The sequence below is a fragment of the Ranitomeya imitator genome, chromosome 4, assembly GCF_032444005.1.
Source record: "Ranitomeya imitator isolate aRanImi1 chromosome 4, aRanImi1.pri, whole genome shotgun sequence".
Classification (NCBI taxonomy): Eukaryota; Metazoa; Chordata; class Amphibia; order Anura; family Dendrobatidae; genus Ranitomeya; species Ranitomeya imitator.
Window position 1 is genome coordinate 673849622 of NC_091285.1, and position 25453 is coordinate 673875074.

General features: G+C 41.4%; 1 protein-coding gene across 1 annotated transcript in view; it reads left to right on the forward strand.

Moving 5' to 3' along the window:
- Positions 1 to 10317: 10317 nt before the first annotated feature.
- The window catches only part of LOC138674681 (venom factor-like), a 94455-nt gene continuing 79319 nt past the window's right edge, over positions 10318 to 25453 (forward strand). The window contains exons 1-8 of the mRNA XM_069762496.1: positions 10318 to 10328; positions 10383 to 10569; positions 11477 to 11639; positions 14218 to 14288; positions 14396 to 14487; positions 18445 to 18524; positions 18842 to 18929; positions 21912 to 22014. Coding sequence (XP_069618597.1) covers positions 10318 to 10328; positions 10383 to 10569; positions 11477 to 11639; positions 14218 to 14288; positions 14396 to 14487; positions 18445 to 18524; positions 18842 to 18929; positions 21912 to 22014 — 795 coding nt within the window. The remainder of the gene's footprint in view (positions 10329 to 10382; positions 10570 to 11476; positions 11640 to 14217; positions 14289 to 14395; positions 14488 to 18444; positions 18525 to 18841; positions 18930 to 21911; positions 22015 to 25453) is intronic.

The following is a 25453-nucleotide window of genomic DNA, read 5'->3' on the forward strand; positions in this document are numbered from 1 at the left end:
TACTTCCCAAGGACGGAATAGTACGTCATAGGCGATCGGCCGCGCTCACGGGGGGAGCGCGGCCGATCGCGGCCGGGTGTCAGCTGCCTATCGCAGCTGACATCTGGCACTATGTGCCAGGAGCGGTCACGGACCGCCCCCGGCACATTAACCCCCGGCACAACGCGATCAAACATGATCGCGATGTGCCGGCGGTGGAGGGAAGCATCGCGCAGGGAGGGGGCTCCCTGCGGGCTTCCCTGAAACCCCTGCAGCAACGCGATGTGATCGCGTTGCTCCGGGGGTCTCCTACCTTCCTCCCTGCAGCAAATCCCGGATCCAAGATGGCCGCGGATCCGGGTCCTGCAGGGAGGGAGGTGGCTTACCAAGTGCCTGCCCAGAGCAGGCACTTGGTAACGCTGGAGCGCTCTGAGACAGATCGGTGATCTGACAGAGTGCTGTGCAAACTGTCAGATCACCGATCTGTATTGTCCCCCCCTGGGACAAAGTAAAAAAGTAAAAAAAAAATTTACAAGTGTGTAAAAAAAAAAAAAAAAAAAATCCTAAATAATGAAAAAAAAAAAATTATTATTCCCATAAATACATTTCTTTATCTAAATAAAAAAAAGAAACAATAAAAGTACACATATTTAGTATCGCCGCGTCCGTAACGACCCGACCTATAAAACTGTTCCACTAGTTAACCCCTTCAGTAAACACCGTAAGAAAAAAAAAAAAAAACGAGGCAAAAATCAACGCTTTATTATCATACTGCCGAACAAAAAGTGGAATAACACGCAATCAAAGAGACGGATATAAATAACCATGGTACCGCTGAAAGCATCATCTTGTCCCGCAAAAAACGAGCCGCCATACAGCAACATCAGCAAAAAATAAAAAAGTTATAGTCCTCAGAATAAAGCGATGCAAAAATAATTATTTTTTCTATAAAATAGTTTTTATTGTATAAAAGCGCCAAAATATTAAAAAAATGATATAAATGAGGTGTCGCTGTAATCGTACTGACCTCAAGAATAAAACTGCTTTATCAATTTTACTAAACGCGGAACGGTATAAACGCCTCCCCCAAAAGAAATTCATGAATAGCTGGTTTTTGGTAATTCTGCCTCACAAAAATCGGAATAAAAAGCGATCAAAAAAGTCACATGCCCGAAAATGTTACCAATAAAAACGTCAACTCGTCCCGCAAAAAACAAGACCTCACATGACTCTGTGGACTCAAATATGGAAAAATTATAGCTCTCAAAATGTGGTAACGCAAAAAATATTTTTTGCAATAAAAAGCGTCTTTCAGTGTGTGACGGCTGCCAATCATAAAAATCCGCTAAAAAACTCGCAATAAAAGTAAATCAAACCCCCCTTCATCACCCCCTTAGTTAGGGAAAAATAAAAAAATTAAAAAAAAATGTATTTATTTCCATTTTCCTATTAGGGTTAGGGCTAGGGTTAGGGCTAGGGTTAGGGCTAGGGTTAGGGTTAGGGCTAGGGTTAGGGCTAGGGTTAAGGTTAAGGCTAGGGTTAGGGCTAGGGTTAGTGTTAGGGCTAGGGTTAGGGCTAGGGTTAGGGCTAAGGTTAGGGTTAGGGCTAGGGTTAGGGCTAGGGTTGGGGCTAGGGTTATGGTTAGGGCTAGGGTTAAGGCTACAGTTAGGGTTAAGGCTACAGTTAGGGTTAGGGCTAAAGTTAGGGTTAGGGTTTGGATTACATTTGCGGTTGGGAATAGGGTTGGGATTAGGGTTAGGGGTTTGTCTGGGTTAGAGGTGTGGTTAGGGTTACCGTTAGAATTGGGGTTAGGGGTGTGTTTGGATTAGGGTTTCAGTTATAATTGGGGGGGTTTCCACTGTTTAGGTACATCAGGGGCTCTCCAAACGCGACATGGCATCCGATCTCAATTCCAGCCAATTCTGCGTTGAAAAAGTAAAACAGTGCTCCTTCCCTTCCAAGCTCTCCTGTGTGCCCAAACAGGAGTTTACCCCAACATATGGGGTATCACCGTACTCAGGACAAATTGGACAACAACATTTGGGGTCCAATTTCTCCTGTTACCCTTGGGAAAATACAAAACTGGGGGCTAAAAAATAATTTTTGTGGGAAAAAAATGATTTTTTATTTTCACGGCTCTGCGTTAGAAACTGTAGTGAAACACTTGGGGGCTCAAAGTTCTCACAACACATCCAGATAAGTTCCTTGGGGGGTCTAGTTTCCAATATGGGGTCACTTGTGGGGGGTTTCTACTGTTTAGGTACATTAGGGGCTCTGCAAACGCAATGTGACGCCTGCAGACCATTCCATCTAAGTCTGTATTCCAAATGGCGCTCCTTCGCTTCCGAGCCCTCCAATGCGCCCAAACAGTGGTTTACCCCCACATATGGGGTATCAGCGTACTCAGGACAAATTGTACAACAACTTTTTCGTTCCAATTTCTTCTCTTACCATAGGGAAAATAAAAAATTGGGGGTGAAAAGATAATTTTTGTGAAAAAAAAATGATTTTTTATTTTTACGGTTCTGCATTATAAACTCCTGTGAAGCACTTGGTGGGTCAAAGTGCTCACCACACCTCTAGATAAGTTCCTTAGGGGGTCTATTTTCCAAAATGGTGTCACTTGTGGGGAGTTTCAATGTTTAGGCACATCAGTGGCTCTTCAAACGCAACATGGCGTCCCATCTCAATTCCTGTCAATTTTGCATTGAAAGGTCAAACGGCGCTCCTTCCCTTCCGAGCCCTCCCATGCGCCCAAACAGTGGTTTACCCCCACATATGGGGTATCAACGTACTCAGGACTATTTGCACAACAACTTTTGGGGTCCAATTTCTCCTGTTACCCTCGGGAAAATACAAAACTGGGGGCTAAAAAATAATTTTTGTGGGAAAAAATTTTTGTTTTATTTTTACGACTCTGCATTATAAACTTCTGTGAAGCTCCTGGTGGGTCACAGTGCTCACCACACATCTAGATAAGTTCCTTAGGGGGTCTACTTTCCAAAATGGTGTCACTTGTGGGGGGTTTCAATGTTTAGGCACATCAGTGGCTCTTCAAACGCAACATGGACTCCCATCTCAATTCCTGTCAATTTTGCATTGAAAAGTCAAACGGCGCTCCTTCCCTTCCGAGCTCTCCCATGCGCCCAAAGAGTGGTTTACCCCCACATATGGGGTATCACTGTACTCAGGTCAAATTGGACAACAACATTTGGGGTCCAATTTCTCCTGTTACCCTTGGGAAAATACAAAACTGGGGGCTAAAATGTAATTTTTGTGGGAAAAAAAGATTTTTTATTTTCACGGCTCTGCGTTAGAAACTGTAGTGAAACATTTGGGGGCTCAAAGTTCTCACAACACATCCAGATAAGTTCCTTGGGGGGTCTAGTTTCCAATATGGGGTCACTTGTGGGGGGTTTCTACTGTTTAGGTACATTAGGGGCTCTGCAAACGCAATGTGACGCCTGCAGACCATTCCATCTAAGTCTGTATTCCAAATGGCGCTCCTTCCCTTCCGAGCCCTCCCATGCGCCCAAACAGTGGTTTACCCCCACATATGGGGTATCAGCGTACTCAGGACAAATTGTACAACAACTTTTTGGTTCCAATTTCTTCTCTTACCATTGGGAAAATAAAAAATTGGGGGCGAAAAGATAATTTTTGTGAAAAAAAAATGATTTTTTATTTTTACGGTTCTGCATTATAAACTCCTGTGAAGCACTTGGTGGGTCAAAGTGCTCACCACACCTCTAGATAAGTTCCTTAGGGGGTCTACTTTCCAAAATGGTGCCACTTGTGGGGGGTTTCTACTGTTTAGGTACATTAGGGGCTCTGCAAACGCAATGTGACGCCTGCAGACCATTCCATCTAAGTCTGTATTCCAAATGGCGCTCCTTCCCTTCCGAGCCCTCCCATGCTCCCAAACGGTTTTTCCCCCTAACATATGGGGTATCAGCGCACTCAGGACAATTTGCACAACAACTTTTGGGGTCCAATTTCTCCTGATACCCACGGGAAAATACAAAAATGGGGGCTAAAAAATAATTTTTGTGGGAAAAAATTTTTGTTTTATTTTTACGACTCTGCATTATAAACTTCTGTGAAGCTCTTTGGTGGGTCAAAGTGCTCACCACACATCTAGATAAGTTCCTTAGGGGGTCTACTTTCCAAAATGGTGTCACATGGGGTTTCAATGTTTAGGCACATCAGTGGCTCTTCAAACGCAACATGGCATCCCATCTCAATTCCTGTCAATTTTGCATTGAAAGGTCAAACGGCGCTCTTTCCCTTCCGAGCTCTCCCATGCGCCCAAGCAGTGGTTTACCCCCACATATGGGGTATCGGCGTATTCAGGACAAATTGTACAATAAGGTTTGGGGTCCATTTTTTCCTGTAACCCTTGGTAAATTAAAACAAATTGGAGCTGAAGTAAATTTTTTGTGAAAAAAAGTTAAATGTTAATTTTTATTTAAACATTCCAAAAATTCCTGTGAAGCACCAGAAGGGTTAATAAACTTCTTGAATATGGTTTTGAGCACCTTGAGGGGTGCAGTTTTTAGAATGGTGTCACACTTGGGTATTTTCTATCATATAGATGCCTCAAAATGACTTCAAATGAGATGTGGTCCCTAAAATAAAATGGTGTTGTAAAAATGAGAAATTGCTGGTCATCTTTTAACCCTTATAACTCCCTAACAAAAATAAATTTTGGTTCCAAAATTGTGCTGATGTAAAGTAGACATGTGGGAAATGTTAATTATTAAGTATTTTGTGTGATATATCTCTGTGATTTAATTGCATAAAAATTCAAATTTAGAAGATTGCGAAATTTTCAAAATTTTCGCCATATTTCCGTTTTTGTCACAAATAAACGCAGGTAATATCAAAGAAATTTTACCACTATAATGAAATACAATATGTCACGAGAAAGCAATGTCAGAATCACCAGGATCCGTTGAAGCGTTCCAGAGTTATAACCTCATAATGGGACAGTGGTCAGAATTGTAAAAATTGGCCTGGTCATTAACGTGCAAACCACTCTTGGGGGTAAAGGGGTTAAATTTTATGCATCTTACTGTAGATTTTTTTTACTGCACCATTAGCTGGTTTGTTGCTGGGATTGAGCGTGGCCTAATATGCTGATATATCTCGCAGACTTGTAGATCTTCATCAGGCTTCTGAAGGCTATTTACATATTCAAATTCCTAGAGGAGCATTGCATCTCTGGTGTTCTCCACAAGGAGAAATGTTCCCTATTAGACCCCAAGTCAGAGGAACTGCCATTCTAAAACTCATGTCTACAAATGGAGTTTCTTGTTTGGATTCTTATTCTAAATCATCTGGTAAAGCTAATTAACCCCTTCATGAACTTGGGATTTTTCATTTTTCCGTGTTCGTTTTTCACTCCCCTCCTTCCCAGAGCCATAACTTTTTTATTTTTCCGTCAATTTGGCCATGTGAGGGCTTATTTTTTGTGAAACGAGTTGTACTTTTGAACGACATCATTTGTTTTACCATGTCATGTACTAGAAAATGGGAAAAAAATTCCAAGTGTGGTGAAATTTCAAAAAAAGTGCAATCCCACACTTGTTTTTTGTTTGGCTTTTTTGCTAGGTTCACTAAATGCTAAAACTGACTTGACATTATGATTCTCCAGGTCAGTACGAGTTCATACACACCTGACATGTCTAGGCTATTTTTTACCTAAGTGGTAAAAAAAAATTCCAAACTTTGCTAAAAAAAAAAAAAAAAATTGCGCCATTTTCTGATACTCGTAGCGTCAACATTTTTCGTGATCTGGGGTCGGTTGAGGGCTTATTTTTTGCATGCCGAGATGACGTTTTTAACGATAGCATTTTGGTGCAGATACGTTCTTTTGATCGCCCGTTATTGCATTTTAATGCAATGTCGCAACGACCAAAAAAACGTGATCCTGGCATTTCGAATTTTTTTCTCACTACGCCATTTAGTGATCAGGTTAATGCTTTTTTTTAATTGATAGATCGGGCGGTTCTGAACGCGGCGATACCAAATATGTGTAGATTTGATTTTTTTTATTGATTTATTTTGATTGGGGCGAAAAACTTTCATATATTTTTTTTTTCACATTTTTTTAACTTTTGCCATGCTTCAATAGCCTCCATGGGAGGCTAGAAGCAGGCACAGCACGATCGCCTCTGCTACATAGCAGCGATCTGCTGATCGCTGCTATGTAGCAGAAAATCAGGTGTGCTGTGAGCGCCGACCACAGGGTGACGCTCACAGCTACCGGCGATCAGTAACCATAGAGGTCTCAAGGACCTCTATGGTTACAAGGTACAAGCATCGCCGACCTCCGATCATGTGACGGGGGTCGGCGTTTGACAGCGGCATTTAACTAGTTAATAGGTGCGGGCAGATCGCGATTCTGCCCGCGCCTATTACGGGCACATGTCAGCTGTTCAAAACAGCTGACATGTCCCGCCTTTGATGCGGGCTCACCGCCGGATCCCGCATCAAAGCAGGGGATCTGACCTCGGACGTACTATCCCATCCGAGGTCAGAAAGGCGTTAAACTGTCGACATTAACTTACAAGATTCCTACATTTAAGGCCTCTTTTAGACGTCAGTGTCTCCGGTACATGTAGTGACAGTTTTCTCACGTACCGGAGACACTGACACACCTAGACCCATTCAAAAGAATGGGTCTATGCACATGTGTGTCCCTGTTGAAAACACGGAGACATGTCCGTTTTTCGCCGGCAGCACGTACCACAATACGTGCTGCACACGTGCACACGGAGAACAGTGTGCACTCTCCTCCGTGTGCACGTACCGCCCGCAGGAGAGACAGCGCTACAGTTAAGCGCTGTCCCCTGCGTGCGGTGCTGAATCAGCAGCATTTGCTAGAAAGAAGGGATGAATCATCTTTTTTTGTTTCTTTCCCTTTAAAAATAAAGTTTATGTGCCCCTCCCGCCTCCCATCCCCTGTGCGCGCCCCCAGCTGGCCAGGAAATACTCACCCAGCTCCAAGCTCCAGCGATGTCTCCTCTCAGCGGCTGCAGCCTGTGCTGTGTGAGCGGTCACGTGGTCCCGCTCATTACAGTGGGGGAATATGCGCATATTCCTCACTGTAATTAGCGGTCCCACGTGACCACTCACACAGGAGAAGCTGCAGCCGCTGAGAGGACAGAGGAGACATCGCGGGAGCTAGGTGAGTATTTCTATGCAAGGGCCCGGGCTGTGCATGGGGGATGGGAGGGGGGAGCTCAGCAGAACTTTATTTTTAACAAAAAAAAAAAATGGATCTTTCATCTCTTCTCTCCTGCGGGGGAGAAGAGATGAATGCGGCTTCAGCACCGCACAGGGGGAACAGCGCTTAGTGTAGCGCTGTCTCTCCTGCACGGTCCATGTTGTCCTCAGGCGGCACACGGGCGGCACACGGATGCCGCACGTGTGCCACACTGATGTGCTACGTGAGCACACGGACACAGATAATTCCGGTACCGATTTCTCCGGTACCGTAATTATCTGGACGTCTGAAAGAGGCCTAATAGGTGGTGCTAGAATTAAAGTCCTCTTCCTCTATGAAGAGGCTATTTGTACTACATACTAGAGACCCATTGGTACTTCGCAAAACCAATTGTATGACTCTGATAAGCTTGCGCAAGAACTCTTCTTCTTGCTTTGATAAGTTTTCTTCCTAGACTAAAATCAAACACATCAACCAGAGTATGGACCAAAGCACATTCTCACTGTGACCATTTTGCAGACAAAATACAAAACAGCACAAAATGAGTATATAACCTACAGTAAGTAAATAGTAAAAGTAGACATAAATAACATAGGGTACTTACTTAACAATTGTGATGCACTGACCCCTGTAACAGGTAGGGGGCGCTGCATGGTCTCCCCAGTATGCGCACGGAGGCGTATTGAGGACGTGAGAGTGCGTGGCAGTTGTGTGCATGGATGTGATAGTGAGACAGTGTCTGGCGTTGTGGTTAATGGGAGGTATGTGTCACAGGGATGGATGCTCCCTGCGATGCAACCCGGAGTATCTTGTCTTTAGAGCACGTGAGCACTGAAGATGTCATTTAGTGCACCTGGGTCCGGGTTGCGGGTAGCTATGAGAGATGGGAGGGTCTGGCTACCCACATACCTCACTCTGAGTGGGGGTGCTCACTGTATCTTTTTCCCTGCAGGAGTTTGAGGACCTGCAGTGATGTCATGGTCATGTGACCAGTGCATGTGATGTTACCTCACCTGTGGGTTTGGTTAGAGGCTACCTAAAGGAGGTGTGTTAGCACATGGGAGAGAGTGTTTGGGAGTCTGAAAGTGTGGACACACTTCCATGTGTCCTGGCTGGACACTGCAGAGGGGTCCTGTGTGGTCTGAGTGTGCAGACCTGGATGGTACAGGTGCAAGGTCCTGAGAGAAACCTCGGTGTTGGGTGTGCTAGCCCTGAAGAGCACGTGGTGGGACTTTGCTACTGTTGGCCTGGGTATTGGACTGTCCCAGCCGGGGATGGATGTCCTGAATAGTACCTGGACAGGCCATCGGTGTGATCCCGAGTAACCTGGGTGTTGGGAGGTCCTGGGAGGAGGACTGGATCCCTGAAGAGCACAAGGTGAGGACAGGGATCTGCAGAGCCAGAAACAGGTCCCGTGTGGTACTGCCAGTGGAAAACCTGCAGCACTGACGAGCAGGTACTACCAGACTGTGTGTTTGGCTCCAGAGCGAGCCGGAATATTGGACTCGACCAAGAGTGTGTGGTCACCGTCCTGATGGAACAGAGTCACGCTGTGAACATTGTTACTTTGATTTGCTGTGATATGAAGATTGTTGTTTTGTGTTTTCTGCCACTGGGGTTTATGGAGTAATAAACCCAGTTGAGTCTTTGAGGAGAAAACATATTGCTGTGTGTTTTGTCGCTGCCAAGCGAGTATTCCCCAACCTGCAAGTAAGTGCAATCCTACACAATATTTTGATCAAAATAGTGTAAAAGCCATCCTACTGCGACAAGATGTACTCAATCGAGATGGACACATGTTTCTCTAGTTTTAAAACCTTTAATTGTGCCAGCCAACCTCAATTTAGACTAGGGCAGAGCAGGACAGGAGCACGACTGTTCAGATACCTGCCCATGGGAAGCTATATAGGTGAAATGCCTAGCTCAAAAAGAAGGGCCATGCCCCTGTTCCTACAATGTACAAGAAACTACAGCAAAACCAAAGAAATGAGCCAGAGCACAAGTTGGCATATGTGCAATGTGTAACAACACATTAAGATTGTGGCTGTTTCACCGACAAAACCCTAGAAACAAAAAGAACAAAACAAAATGAGCATATACTCATTAGTATGTAAATAACTACATAGGATTAGTAAAAAACATGGGATACTTAGTTAACACCATTTTGATGAAAAGAAGCGTAAAAGCCATCCAACCGCGACAAGGTGACCCACCAGGATGCTCTATTAATGTCTCTAGTATCAAAACTTTACCTTGCATCAGGTGGCCTCCATGTAGATACTTAGACCAGCAAAACACTATACACATTCTAATGGAAAGCGGCACATTCCATAAGGATTTAAAATTGCAGTACAGTCACAGGAAACACTTTAAGGCCAGGGTCACACAGCCATCGATTCTCTCACTTGAGAGAATCGGGCCAATTATGCAAGTGACACTTGGCTCGAGGTTAGAGTTTGAGCCAAGTGTCAGTCCTCTGTGCTCCGATTCTCTAGCATGAAAAAAATCACAGCACAGGTGTGGAGGAGATAGAGAAAGTAATTTCTCCATCTCATCCATTGCAAGCATCCGTGGTAAACCGACAGAACTCGAATGACATCCGAGTGAAGTCAGATGTTTCACACACACCCTCAGACTTCTATATGTGATCCCATTCGGAGATGCACTTGCAGCATGCTGGAATTGTTTTATTATGCCAAATCAGAATTAGAAAATAATCGCAGATCTGCGCTGCCCCATAGTATAACACTTGGCAGAGTACTATCAATGAAAACATTGGAAAGCACTCGGCCATGTTACATCGATTACATGAGATCAGACATTACTCATCCATCGCAGTGAGAACCCATAAGGGAAATAAATAATCCATTGGTCATCACATGAGTAGCTTTCACAACCCATGGCAGCATACAGTATGTTTAATTTAGTGAGGTGCATGGGCCTTGGATCCACTGCTCATTGAGGTGTTGTTGGCTGAATCTTTACAATACAGTGCACTTTTTCCCTATCTCGATTTGTGAAATTATTTCTGAGCCACTTCTTTATCATTATGGAAAACATCTTGGCAGAGTCACCTCCATGCCATTAGCCGTGGAGGGAAAGCTAACATGGATCTCCAGTAACCTCCAACTATTCAGCTCCTTACATCTACAGCTTTGTCTCCTCTGAACAGATGTACCTTGATTACTCCAGGCATCCTACGAGCTGACACTGATGAAACCATTGTACTAGATGGTCACAGCTCTGGATTTGATGCTGAAATCTCAGTCCAGGAATTTCCCGTGATGAAACAAATTCTCGCTGAGGGCAGGATCTCTGTCAATAGTAATAATGTTTACTTGGGAACAATGAAAATAAATGTAAGTTCACAGTATGTCATGAGATTTTTCTTGGTTGGAGCTCTCGAAAAAATGATTAATCTATATAGTCAGTGGAAGATTTCCACCTCTTGGACCACTATGCATTGGGGAATGGTGGTCTGTTTAACCAAGTGTTTCTCGACTCCAGTCCTCAAGACCCACCAACAGGTCATGTGTTCAGGATTTCCTTATTTGCATAAGTGATGGAATTAATGCTTGAGCAGGTGATGAAATTATCACCTGTGCAATACTAAGTAAATCCTGAAAACATAACCTGTTGGTGGGTCTTGACTGAGGACTGGAGTTGAGAAAAACTGGCTTAAACCAATTCTGCAAGCAATTTACAAGAGAGAGTTGCTCAGATGTTTGGTCACTCCTCCACCTATCCATTTACCGGATGCATCTACCAGAAGGAATAGGATTCAGGATATTGTTGTTCTTCTAATACATGAAATACCCAGTGATAAAAGTAAATCAACACTGGCTTCTCTTCCTTGTTCATATCCCAAACAGCTCACATTTGCCGGTCACTCACCAGCTCCAACATACAGACTGCTCAGCTTCCCTAGCTGACCGAACACAAAATGAACACATGGCCTGGCTCCAGTCAGTTAGCCGAGTGCACACAATCAGGACCTCCAGTGCTGGATTTTAGTCATGTCCTACCTCGCTTTCCTACAATATATATGTGGTTGAGCTCTCAAAAAATCATGAATATATATAGTCAGTGGAAGACTTCTAGCTCTTGAACCCGCTATGCATTGGGGGAATGATGGTCAAATATCACATATGGCACAATGTCAAATATACCCTTCAGACTAGAGCATGTGCTATTGTGTTTTTTAGGCAACATATTTTCGTCTTTCTCTATCCATTGATAGTTATTTTGTTCCTTTTTTTAATTAAGATTAAATCTCGAGATCTCCTGAATGAGCCAAAGAAAAGATATTATGTAAGTGTAAAAGTGAGTTCACCACAGTGTACCTTGGAAAAAGTGGTTGCCATCTCTTTCCATAGTGGTTACATCTTCATCCAGACTGACAAAACCATTTATACACCGGGATCTAAAGGTAATGTAAATGACCTATATTTCTATACACACCAAACTTTTTAAATGGGTTCAATTTAAGCGTCACCTTGTGCCCTTAGAAGCCTCAGATTAAGAAAGTCACATTGGATATGACATGGAATATTACAAGTTATGTGTACATTTATAGGGAACCTGAGAGCTGATACATGCTGCCCGATCCATGGCAATCATTTATCAGACAGTGGCTGCAGTCATACATGATAAACTCTGAAACGCGTTTCAGAGAAATCCAAGCCGTGCTGGAGGCTAGATGGACAGGTGAGTACCTGAAGGCTTCATTCTGCCCGTTGTATGCTTGAAAAGGGAAAGACCTATCACTCAAGGTGGGGAGAAGGCACCGAGGACAACACCTGTCTGTCTAGTCCCCAGCATGGCTCAGTCCCCGACAACTAATAAACTATATTTTTCCATGAAATGCTGCAGCGTTGCATGGCTGGAATAGTGCAGCCTCTGTCCTATACGTGCTGCCCATAGATTGGGAAGCATGGGTCAACTGTCAGGTTTCCGTTAATGCTAATTAAATAATGGTCATTAGTTTCCTTTGGTTAGCTGCAATGGCAATCAATTCACCCTCCATTTACAACAATGCATTTATTAGCTCATAGGATTTTCATGAAGCACTGTGCCATGGTTTGTCGGGAATGATTATGTAATTGAGAAAGGCTTGAGAAAGGCTCAGTGTGAGCCGAAACGTTGCCACAGCATGTAGGTTTGAAATAAACCACATTTTTTCACTTAAGTCTATGGAGTGCTGCGTTCATTTTTGCTCTATGTAGAAATGGGAAGTCGCTTTTCCCTGCAGAAATCATTCCCCTCTTCAACTCCTGACCCAACGGCTCTCTTCTTCTCGTGCCAGGGACTTTCCAGTGACGACTCATACAGGGAAAACTCACTTCCTGTTTTTGCATAAAGCTTAGAAGGATTTAGCTACTCAGCTTTTAATTATGAGATGTCATAGACCTAATGGAAAACAGAAGAATTAGCGGGGTAGAAAGGCAAAATGAGCAATTGTGAGTACACAGTGCTGTGTAATATGGAGACTGCAATATATTAAGAGGATAAAAACTTTGATGGAGGAGGAGGAGGAAGGTTTCTTAAGCCCCAAAAACAAATTACAAGTAATGATAATTCTGCAACATTTTTCCAAGAATGTGATTAAAACTATATTACCAGTTAAATATTATTAGATATCATTAAAGATTTGGCGTTTTAAATGGTCACAAATATTTCATAAATGAATAGTACAAGTGAATACAAAAAACTATAGAATATATTATAAGAAATATGCTTTTTTTTTCTCCACTTTTGAGCAACTTCTCTTTTTCCTGCTCTCAAAACTCATCATTCACTCAACAGAAGAGATGAGTGAACCCAAACTTTAAAGTTCGGGGTTTGTGCCCAGTGTCTGGTGCTGAACTCCGAACACGGACTTCTTCCGGAAGTCTGTTTTACCGTTTATCAATGTCCAGAGTTTAGGAGGAGAGATTTTTTACAGCTCCAAAGTTCAGGTCCCTATTGATGTCAAGTTCGGGTACAGGTTCATGTTCGGGTTCAGTTCTGGTACCTGAACCATACTTTGGACTAAAGTTCTGTCGAGTACCAGAATCCAAACTTCCACAAATCCAATCATCCCTACTCAACAGTTCAAGTCTGCTTTAGTCAAGACCAGATAGATTTACATCTTATTGAGGGATCAGATTACAGCTCCTAGAAACTTCTATGGAGAAGGGAAGAGGAAGGAGATGTATAATGAGACAAAGATAAAGAAAGATGCGTACAGATCCCTTACTAGAACAGTTTTTTTAGTAAGTGTTTTAGCTTATCCCAGAGGTGGATTCAAAGCTACATTGCTAAGTACTGCTACATCGTTTCTTCCATGCTGATGCTGTTTTTCTATATATGTTACATAAAAATAGAAGAAAAAAGCACAGCTGACCGCACCACCACTGCAGCTGACTGCCTCCGCTCAAGGCTAATTAGCCCCAGCTGGCCCCCAGATCTCGGGTGCTTCGGCCAGGAAGACAGATATCATAGATGAATGGAATAGAAAACAGCAGCACTCACCGATCTTCTTAACAGGTGCCTTTATTAGTTAAAATTCTTCACGGCTCGGGGGTGAATGAACAAGAGAATGTGGGAGCAGAACGATGGCCGTTTCACGCCGATCTGGCGCAAAACGGCCGTCGTTCTGCTCCCACATTCTCTTGTTCATTCGCCCCTGAGCCGTGAAGAATTTTAACTAATAAAGGCACCTGTTAAGAAGATCAGTGAGTGCTGCCGTTTTCTATTCCATTCATGAAAATAGAAGAGCAGGAAACCATAACATCTATGTGTACATCTGACCAACTAGCTCAGAGACAACTAAAATTTGGAATGAGAAACTGAAATTGCAAGTGTTCTATAAGAAATGCATTCTGGAGCTGAGTTAATAGTAACTTTTTACTATGCAAAATGAAAAACATGAGCTATGATTTGGTACCTAATAGATCTAAAATACATAAACACAACTGCAAAGTATCCAAGTTCATAAAGTAATAAATGACATTATGTCTTGTCAGTTCTCTACCGAATTTATCCTTTGAACTACAAAATGCAGTCAACAAAGCAGTCTGTGATCTTTGAGATTAAGGTGGGTCCTTTATTTGATTGTTCATCTGCACTCAAACTGTTTTTTTTCTTTTTTTAGTTTTTTATCCCAGTGTCCTCATGTCATGTGTTTTTGTTTTTTTATCTCAGAATCCGGATGGAATTGTTACAGTAAAAGAGCAATGGTTTCCTGACAAATCTGGTATCATCTCAAAGAACTTTGACCTTTCTGATCTAGCATGGTATGGACCACAATGAATCATGACCACTTTACCCAGCAGAGATAAAATCCATTTTACTTTGACCAAAAATCCTTCCCAAGACAACAATATACCTATTCCCTTTCACTACTAGTTGAATCTAAACAGTTATCCCGATTTTATTATGATGCCGACTATTTACGACAGTCCTACTATTAATCATGATGGAAGCGATGGTATAAACATGCGGCCATTGCTCCAGTACTTCAGAGCCTCTTTTTAGAATCAGCAAGGGTCTTTTATACAGGTAATTTGTTAAAATGGGAATAACATTTTCAGATATTATTATCATATTTAAAGGGCCTATCCTTCATGTTGCAACTCGCTGCCATTTTGTTGAAAAATCTTGTAGAAGTAATTTATTGAAGCAGGTTCTTAAACCTGTAGGGGAAAAATCTAAGTAATTCTAAGGTTTTACATTAGTGATGAGCTAACATACTAGGATAATGTCTTGTCTGAGAATCCTCGGGTGTTTTCCGAGAATTTGGGAGTGTTGGTATTATGTTCCCATCCCCTTGGATGATTTGAAGCTACTATAAAGCCTCAACACCAACAAGGATTTCCTAATATACAGGCAATCCTCACAAATGTCAAGGAACAGTCGCAAATCATGCAGTGGACTTTAACATCATACAGTATGAGTACACCCAAGATCCTCGGATAACACCTGACGATCCTCGATTAAGACATTATCCAAGCACGTTGGCTCATCAATATTTCACATTTTAGGAGGTAATAAAATAGTATCCGGTCTTTAGGAGATTTTAATATTAGACAACTACTACCTCATATTAGCAAAATATGACACATTGCAGCATGTCATTATTTAATTACTAAAGACTAGGCCAAAATATGATGTTTAAAAAACTTAAGTACACCCATACAATTTGCATAGGAATAAGGAGGGTGTTAGTTAGGTGCTGTTAATCAAATGCCTCTGATTAATCGTTCATCAGCAACTGTGACCATTTTTATAAAAGCATAAGTTTTGGCAATTTACTGGTCTTCAGTATTCAGATGTGAGTTAACACATTGCCAAAGAAGAAAGACATCATCAAAAATCATAGGAAAGTAATTTTTGCTGCTCAGCAATCCGGAAAGGACTATGAGGTCATTTCCAAACTACGTGAAGTTGATTGACAATGAGAAAAATTATTAATAAGTGGATAGAACATTCAAGGCTGCTCACAAGTTCTTTCCATGATTGGATGTCCCTAAAATTCAACGCAAGGTTATAATGCTCATAGAAATTGCAGAGTACTATCAGCTATGGAGAGCTACCAATATTAAAACTTAACCTTTAATGAAGATAACCTAAAATATATAGAAATTGCAGAGAAATCATCAGTAGTACAGTTATAGAAAGATTGAGCTAATATAAATTGGTTGGAAGGGATTTGACGAGAAAAAGAACATGGCGGCATGGCTAAAATCTAAACAAACTAAAAAATTTTTTATAGAACATTGTCCTTTTGTCAGAAGAGAACCAAACACACGTTAGTGGAAATGCAGTTTGGGCTTGTTTTATAGCCACAAGACCTGGTCATCTTACAGCCATTGAGTCCTCGTTATATTAAAGTATTTTAAAGCTTGGCCAAAACTGGGTTTTAATTAAATTGCATTTTATTGCAAGCAAGAATTCTGGCTTTCACAGACCTGTTAGTTTATCTTTAAGAAGCTCTCCTAGTCTGCACTCATTACCTGTATTAATTGTACCAGTGTGAACTCATTACCTGTATAAAAGACACCTGTCCACAATCTCAATCAATCACACTTCAACCTCCACCATGACCAAGACAAAAGAACTGACTAAGGGTACCGTCACACAGTGGCATTTTGATCGCTACGACGGCACGATCCGTGACGCTCCAGTATCGTAACAATATCGCTCCAGCGTCGTAGACTGCTGTCACACTTTGCAATGTACGACGCTGGAGCGATAATTTCATGACGTATGTGCGATGTAGAAGCCGTTGGTTACTATGCGCACATCGTATACAATATCGTGCACACCTTTGTTACACCATGCGATCATGCCGCCACAGCGGGACACTAGACGACGAAAGAAAGTTTCAAACGATCTGCTACGACGTACGATTCTCAGCGGGGTCCCTGATCGCAGGAGCGTGTCAGACAGCGAGATCGCTGGAACGTCACGGATATATCGCTGGAACGTCACAAATCGTGCCGTCGTAGCGATCAAAATGCCACTGTGTGATGGTACCCTAAGGACACCAGGGACAAAATTGTAGACCCGCAGGAGGCTGGGATGGGCCACAGGACAATAGGCAAGCAGCTGGGTGAGAAGACAACAACTGTTGGCACAATTATTGGAAAATGGAAGAGACACAAGATGACTGTCAATGTTCATTGTTTTGCGGCTCCATGCAAGATCTCTTAATAATGCAGCCGTGTAGACAAGCACAGACTACCCCACAGGGGGACAGGTGAATCGCCGGGAAGGGCCCCCAGAAATAAATATTACTGTTTGGCCTTTAGCGACCAAGTCTGACATTGCATTAATTTTTATCAAGTGAGTTTCAGTTTTAGATACTTTTGATTGCAAAATTTCTTTTTATTGCACATATATATATATATATATATATATATATATATATATACATAGGGTGTTCAATCAGGAGATCACAGGGTTGAACCATTCAGGAACTCAGGGTGGCGAAAATCAGGAACAAATAGGTACTAGTATCTGGGTTAGCAAGTAACTGCCCAGCAAGCTGAATAGCTCAGTGGTGCACAAGATATGCTGTGTTCAAGTCCTAAGTGTTCCCCTGCTCACGTTAGCACATGTCCAGGTCCATTTGACATTCACCAATAACCTTCTGTATGATTCAGAGGAGGCATAGGAGAAAGGCATGTGCTCAGATGAGACCAAAATAGAACTTTTTAGTATCAATTCCACTCGCCATGTTTGGAGGTAGAAGGATGAGTACAACCCAAGAACACCATCCCAACTGTGAAGCATGGTGGGGAAAACATCATACTTTTGGAGAGCTTTTCTGCAAAGGGGACAAGACGACTGCACCGTATTCAAGGGAAGATGGATGCAGTCATTTATCGTGAGATTTTGGCCAACAACATCCTTCCCTCAGTAAGAGCATTGAACATGGGCCATGGCTGGTTCTTCCAGCATGACTATGACCCAAAACACACAGCCAGTGCAACTAGGGAGTGGTTCCATAGGAAGCATTTCAAGGTCTAGGAGTGGCCTAACCAGTCTTCAGACCTGAACCGAATAGAAAATCTTTGGAGGGAGCTGAAGCTCAATGTTGCCCAATGACAGCCCCGAAACCTGAAAGATCTGGAGAAGATCTGTATGATGGAGTGGGCCAAAATCCCTCCTGCAGTGTGTGCAAACCTGGTCAAGAACTACAGGAAACGTCTGACCTCTGTAATTGCCAACAAAGGTTTCTGGACCAAATATTAAATTCTGTTTTTCTATGGTATCAAATACTGATTTTATGCAATAAAATGCAAATTAATTATGTGCAAATCATAGAATTTGATTTTCTAAATTTATTTAAAGATTCTATGTCTCACATATTTTAATCTGAAAGAAGATTTTTCCTGTGTTAAAAGTGTTACCTTAACTAGTCAACCCCATGTCAGAATGTTGCTGAAACATCTGTGAACTGATGACGCTCAGGCTACACAAATGGGTAACCATGGAAAGTATGATCACAGCAAGTCCTTCAGAATTAAAGGTGGACTATCCAATGGATTTCACTATGTACATTAGAAGACTAAGCTATTATTAGGCTGGAAAATACAAAAAAAAATTAAAAATTAAGGTCAAATTTTTAGTTTTTCACTGAATTTCATTCTGAGAACCTGATAATAGCTACTTTTACTCTTCCCTACGGAGGTTGTCTGAAATACTTCCTACGGTCTAATCACTGATATTGTTTCCTTTTCCGGCAGGCTTGGCACCTGGACCATGACAGCCCATTTTGACAACTCTCATAATGAATTCTCTGCACACTTTGAAGTTAAAGAATATGGTAATTAGATATATTTAGGTCAAACAGATGACCACAGCCCCTATACGTTTTTTGTTGTCCAAATTGGCAAGTATTCCTCATTATGAAATAGTGTTATAGGAATGGACTAATCATCAAAATAGAGAAATCTGGGCTTTTTAAGTTTAGAAAAACTTTGGAACCTATTATGTGAGAATAGTAGCGGTGGCAATATTGTTACTTGACTCTCTGGGAAATCCGAGAAATTGGCATTTTGTCTTTTTTTAATAAGAGGAAAAATAGTTAAAAAGCATTTAATAGGAGTCCATTATTTCTATTGATCCTTTTTTTTCCTATAGTGTTACCTAGTTTTGAAGTTATCATAAAGCCAGAGAAAAGTTTCATGCACATAGACGACCGAACATTTTCCATAACTATTGAAAGTCGGTAAGTATGCATCACCATGATGATTTGAATAATATAATAATATGATTTTGATTTTAATTGGATTGATCCCTGTCATGTCGGAGCCAATCCAAAAGAATAATGACTTTTATAGTGTTGTGTTGTCTATGTCAGGCTACTCAAAGGGTATTCCAACCCAGGCCATTTATAGTATATTCATAGGGTAGGTTATAAATGAATTCTGAAAGTCCAAAGTGCCTAGTGAATGGAGATGCGGTGGTGCATGTGCATGGCTGTTTACACTCATTTGTCAAAAAACAGTTGAAAAGGAGGACTCCATTTCCCAAATAGCTGATAATTCCTGAGATGGAACCCACAACTATCGAAGATTTGTAGCATATACTGGGGACATGCAATGAATGTTCTGCGGTGGATTCACAGCCGGACCCTTACAGTGGCTGTTTGGACATCAGTTGATCCTTCCCCTATTGAAAGAAATGATGCACAGTGCCAGGCCGCAGACCCTATTTCGTCAACGGAGCTGGGCTATAGCATGGCAACTGAACAGTTCCAACCTCCATTGGCACGGGAAACAACTGATTGCTTGGAGTGCCGAGGGTCGCACCATCACCAATCAGACGTTGATGACCATCTTGTAAACAATGGGCGAGGACCCTGTCTAATGGGCTTACAATCTACAAGGTATTGGTAAAACCTACAAGAGAAAAAAGTAAATGAAAACCCTGATATAACTAAGTAAAAAAGCAAAAATGCATTTAAATAACACAGAGTTTTTAGTAATACTGTTTTTTGATCAAAAAATAGCACAAAAGCCATCCCACCTTTTGGTAAGGTTTTAATATTAGATAGTTTAGGACTGTCCCGATCAGAGTTACCGTGACGAGGTGGGATGGCTTTTGTGCTATTTTTTGATCAAAAAACAGTATTACTAAAAACTCTGTGTTATTTAAATGCATTTTTGCTTTTTTACTTAGTTATATCAGGGTTTTCATTTACTTTTTTCTCTTGTAGGTTTTAATGTTTTGTGGCCATTTTGAACATGCGTTTTACCTCTGCATGTATACCATCTTAAGTTAAGCTCAATTTTGTGGTTTTTTTTTTCTGTGTATTGTTGCATTCTGTGCAATCCGGGGTGTGGCCTCCCTGTTTCTGAGCTAGAAACTATATAAGGCTTCCCTAGTCTAGTGTTTCACTTTTTGGGCTCAGTCCTTTCATCTGCCCTTATTCACACTGAGGTCAACATTGACTCATGGTAAGGTTTTAATATTAGATAGTTTAGGACTGTCCCGATCAGAGTTACCGTGACGAGGTGGGATGGCTTTTGTGCTATTTTTTGATCAAAAAACAGTATTACTAAAAACTCTGTGTTATTTAAATGCATTTTTGCTTTTTTACTTAGTTATATCAGGGTTTTCATTTACTTTTTTCTCTTGTAGGTTTTAATGTTTTGTGGCCATTTTGAACATGCGTTTTACCTCTGCATGTATACCATCTTAAGTTAAGCTCAATTTTGTGGTTTTTTTTTTTTTCTGTGTATTGTTGCATTCTGTGCAATCCGGGGTGTGGCCTCCCTGTTTCTGAGCTAGAAACTATATAAGGCTCCCCTAGTCTAGTGTTTCACTTTTTGGGCTCAGTCCTTTCATCTGCCCTTATTCACACTGAGGTCAACATTGACTCATGGTAAGGTTTTAATATTAGATAGTTTAGGACTGTCCCGATCAGAGTTACCGTGACGAGGTGGGATGGCTTTTGTGCTATTTTTTGATCAAAAAACAGTATTACTAAAAACTCTGTTATTTAAATGCATTTTTGCTTTTTTACTTAGTTATATCAGGGTTTTCATTTACTTTTTTCTCTTGTAGGTTTTAATGTTTTGTGGCCATTTTGAACATGCGTTTTACCTCTGCATGTATACCATCTTAAGTTAAGCTCTATTTTGTGGTTTTTTTTTTTTTCTGTGTATTGTTGCATTCTGTGCAATCCGGGGTGTGGCCTCCCTGTTTCTGAGCTAGAAACTATATAAGGCTTCCCTAGTCTAGTGTTTCACTTTTTGGGCTCAGTCCTTTCATCTGCCCTTATTCACACTGAGGTCAACATTGACTCATGGTAAGGTTTTAATATTAGATAGTTTAGGACTGTCCCGATCAGAGTTACCGTGACGAGGTGGGATGGCTTTTGTGCTATTTTTTGATCAAAAAACAGTATTACTAAAAACTCTGTGTTATTTAAATGCATTTTTGCTTTTTTACTTAGTTATATCAGGGTTTTCATTTACTTTTTTCTCTTGTAGGTTTTAATGTTTTGTGGCCATTTTGAACATGCGTTTTACCTCTGCATGTATACCATCTTAAGTTAAGCTCAATTTTGTGGTTTTTTTTTTTTTTTTTCAAGGTATTGGTAAAAGGATATAGTAGATCAGGGGACAAAAACCATGTGATTGTATAAGCTATCTTAGGTCATAAGCACAGGATCGATGAAAAGACAGGAATCCAAAGACAAAGACTTGAGATTGACCCACAGTAATAGTATGAAAAAAGGAGGTGTTGTGTAAACGGGAGCCACTGAAGGCACCATTGTTGAGGTGTGCACCATCGTTGCCCAAGTCCGTGAGGACAAGAAAAGTGGGAATCGTGAAAAGGAGAAATTGGTCAACAATGCGTTGAAGACAAAGGTCAGGTTTAGATGATTGAATAATGTTTTGCTAAGACTGTTTCGGTAGATTAGAGGGTTGGAAGCCAGATTGTAGATGGTCAGAAAGAAAGATGGATGAGAGGTGGGAGGATCATTTAAGATGGTTCAAGGTGTGGAGACAGAACCAGCTGTCACATCTGTGGTCCACCTAAAAGCTGCATGCCTCAAAGCTAAGGTTTTATCAGATGACATTACTACTGCACATTGTGTGACAAATTGTGAGGTCAAATATAATCCATGTGGAAAAACTGATTTCTAAATTTTGTGGTTTTGTACTTTTCTGGATTGACTTCATGTTTCTTTAACTCTTAGGTACCTATTCAAGAAACCAATTAATGGAATGGCCTTTGCTATCTTTGGCCTGAAGAAAGGTGATGAGAAGAGAAGTCTCACAGACTCACTGAGGAAAATTGAGGTAATTTAGCTCCATGTTAAGAAAACTGCCACAATGGGTATGTTCACACTGTCAGGATTTGCAGCAGAAAATTCTGCTGCTTCAAATCCTGATCTGTATGCAGGATAAATGATGTGTAAATGATGCACATTTTTGCCCCACTTTTGTTGAATTTTACATGCGTTTTTATTGCGGATTTTTCCCGACTCATTAGGCTATGTTCATATGTTGCGTTTTTGTAGCATTATTTCAGCAAACAAAACATGTTCTTTGGGCAAAAGCAGAATTTGTTTCAGCTTCTTTTGGTGCATTTTTACTGCTTTTCTGGGTCAAATTATGCATCAATTGTCTACAATTCATGTTTAATAGAGTCAGTTTTACTGCCCAAAAACGCTGCAGAAATGCCAAGAGAATTGAGATGTTGCAGATTTTAAAAAAAGTTGCAGTTTTCCAGGTCAATCAGGAAAAAAACAAAGCATGTGCATTCAGATCTTTAAAATATCAAAGCTTTAGCCGATACTGTAAAAAGCAGCTTTTAATTTGCATTAAAAAAGCACTGAAAAAAAATGCTGCAAAAGCGCAACATGTGAATTTAGCCTTACCATTGGTGAATTCTGCAGTAAAAACGCTAAAACAATTGGCATGCTGCAGATTTCAATCTGCAGGGAAAAAATAAGCAACATGTACATGAGACTTAAGCAATATCATTCATTTTTCTGATACTAGGAAATCCTTCAGGTTTTGTGACAAAACTGAGCAGGAAAAATGCAAAAAAAATGACAAAAATGCAACGTATGCTCATACCCATAAGAAGGAAATAATATGGAAAGTAAAGATATTACTGAACTCCAGTCAATTTGCTAGGGCAAGGGCAGACAATTGTTTTCTCCACATTTGGGAAAATCGGTCCGATTCTGCCAATCATGCTCTGATCAGTAGAGTTGAGCGACTTTTACTTTTTTAGGATCGAGTCGGGTTTCGCGAAACCCGACTTTCTCAAAAGTCGGGTCGGGTGAAATCGGCCGATTATTGCGAAAAGTCGGGGGCCGACCGAAACACGAAACCCAATGCAAGTCAATGGGGAATCAAAGTCGGCAGTGAGTGGAGGATAGGAAAACACCTACAGTGCCCATTTTAATGCCAAAAACATCAATTCTTGTTACTTAAGCTTGTCAATCTTAATTTACCTTATAATAATAGTCATTGAAAATTGGGGGTCATTTGGATAAAGTTGTGGGGGGGTAGGTCTGGTTCAAGTTTTTCGTGGGCCCAGGAAACGCGGACTACGTCACGGTGGTGGAGAAGGGAGAGGTAAGTATTTCAACTTTGCAAGTGCTGTGATCCTGAGCAAGCGGGGGGCCCACTCATTCGCATTGGCACTGGCACAGGGCCCCTCAAAGTACGGTGGTGTGTTTGATGGCGGGGGCGCCTCCCACCGGCAGAGACACTTTTGCGTACTATGAGGGGCACTGTGCCAGTGATGTCGCCAAGAGTATGCACCCACACCTGATGAAGGAACCTTCACTTTCATCTGCACCTTCCTCTTTGTCCCTGTGTAAGGTGGTATAGTATGCGGGAAGGGGAACCTGACTTTCAGCAGGGTCAGATTCTGGCTGTGTAGAGTGCAAGGAGAATGTAGTGGTCTGGGTCAATGTACCAGCAGACTCATCTAGCAGTGGCTGGGCAATGGGCAGGATGTGAAGGAAACATAGTTAGTAGGCCCAAATAATAAAGTAGGCTAATTGCAGTTCAAATGTGGTAACATGACTAAACAGGTGGCATAGCTTTGTTCAGTAGAGGACAACTGTAATGAGTGGCAGACACAGTTAGTAGGCCCAAGTAATAAAGTGGGCCAAATGCAGTTCAAAATTGGTGACAGAAGTAAACAGGCGGCACTGCTTTGTTCAGTGGAGGAGAACAACAAGCAGCGGCAGACAAAGTTAGTAGGCCCAACCAAACAAGTAGGCCAAATACAGTTTAACCCTCCGTCACATACAACTGATCTGACAGGCGCTTCTCTTTTACTTTCATTTCTCCTTCCTCACCAGATTGTGAGGAAACCCCCTCCCTCCAGGTAGTCTCCTGTCTCTTGAAGGTCTGTGAAACCTGATATCACAGTTGGATTTCAGAGCTTCAGGGGAGAGGATATAGCTGCACAGATCTCTCAGGCTCATTGTATGTGAATACGTCACATTCAGTAAGGTTGGTATTTTATGTTTTTATTCATCACAATAGTTTATTTAGCTTGTTTTATGAATGTATAGCACAAAATGTGAGGATATTTCATAGAAATAAGGGAGATTTTATAAAAGAAAGTGTGCTGCTCAGGCATATACAGTAGTTCCCTAACATATTCCTTCTCTTGCTTCAGATTATCTGCTGAAATGGAGAGGAAAATGTACAATTTATCCAAACAACTTGATGTTGAGGAAGTAACAAACATGCTGTTAGATGATAGAGACCTCACACAGAAGGAGGATTTAGGAGAGGAAAGTGAGATTGATTCTCATGATGAGGTGGAAGAATGTGTCCTGGATTCTGAAACAGAGCAAGATGGTGACAGTGGTGAGGATGAAGAAGTTGGATCATATTATATTGGAAAAGATAAAAATACTAAATGGAACAAGAAGCCATTCCAGAAAAAACGTACTACTTCTATCAACACTTCATGATGATGCTGCCATCAATCCTGGGACTGGGGCAGAAAAAACCCCGGAGATAATTACATTTTACAATGCCACCAAAGGGGGTGTGGATACAGCAGATCAGATGTGCTCCACTTTCAACATCAGCAGAAACATCAAACGCTGGCCAATGGTCATATTTTTTGCTATGTTGAATTTGGGTGGTATAAATTCACAAGTAATTTATCTTGAAAACAAGCTTGAACCACTCCGTAGACGATTGTATCTATAAAAATTGGCCCATGAACTAGTACTTGGAGAGCTACGCAGGAGAAGCGTGAAAACAATCGGTATCCCCTCTCGCCTTCAAGTTCAGCTCAAAAGGTTCCGCCCAGAAGATGATGGTGAAAAGTCACCATCTGCACCACCTCACAAAAGAAGGAGATGCACCACCTGTCAAACGGAAAGCGGAACCAGAAGGCTTTCAAATTATGAATGTCTCAAATGTCATAAAGCAATTTGCCTGACACATGCAAAAATGGTGTGTAATTCTTGCTATTTGCTCTGCAAGTGTGACTTTTCTGGGGAAACCTCAGCATCTACTTCTGATTGAATATGTTTTTAATAGTACTTAAGGTATCTTAAAATTAAGTTTGTGTTCAAAAATTTTCTTTGTACATTTTTTTGAGAGAGTCGAACTGGGGACTATTTGGCGGGAGTTTTGAAAAGTTTGTATTTCATAGTTATTAGTTTTATGTTAAGTAAATGTTTTTTTTTGCAACTGATTATGTGTAGTCTCTTTTATTACATCCCTATGAAGGTCACTGATCACTTTT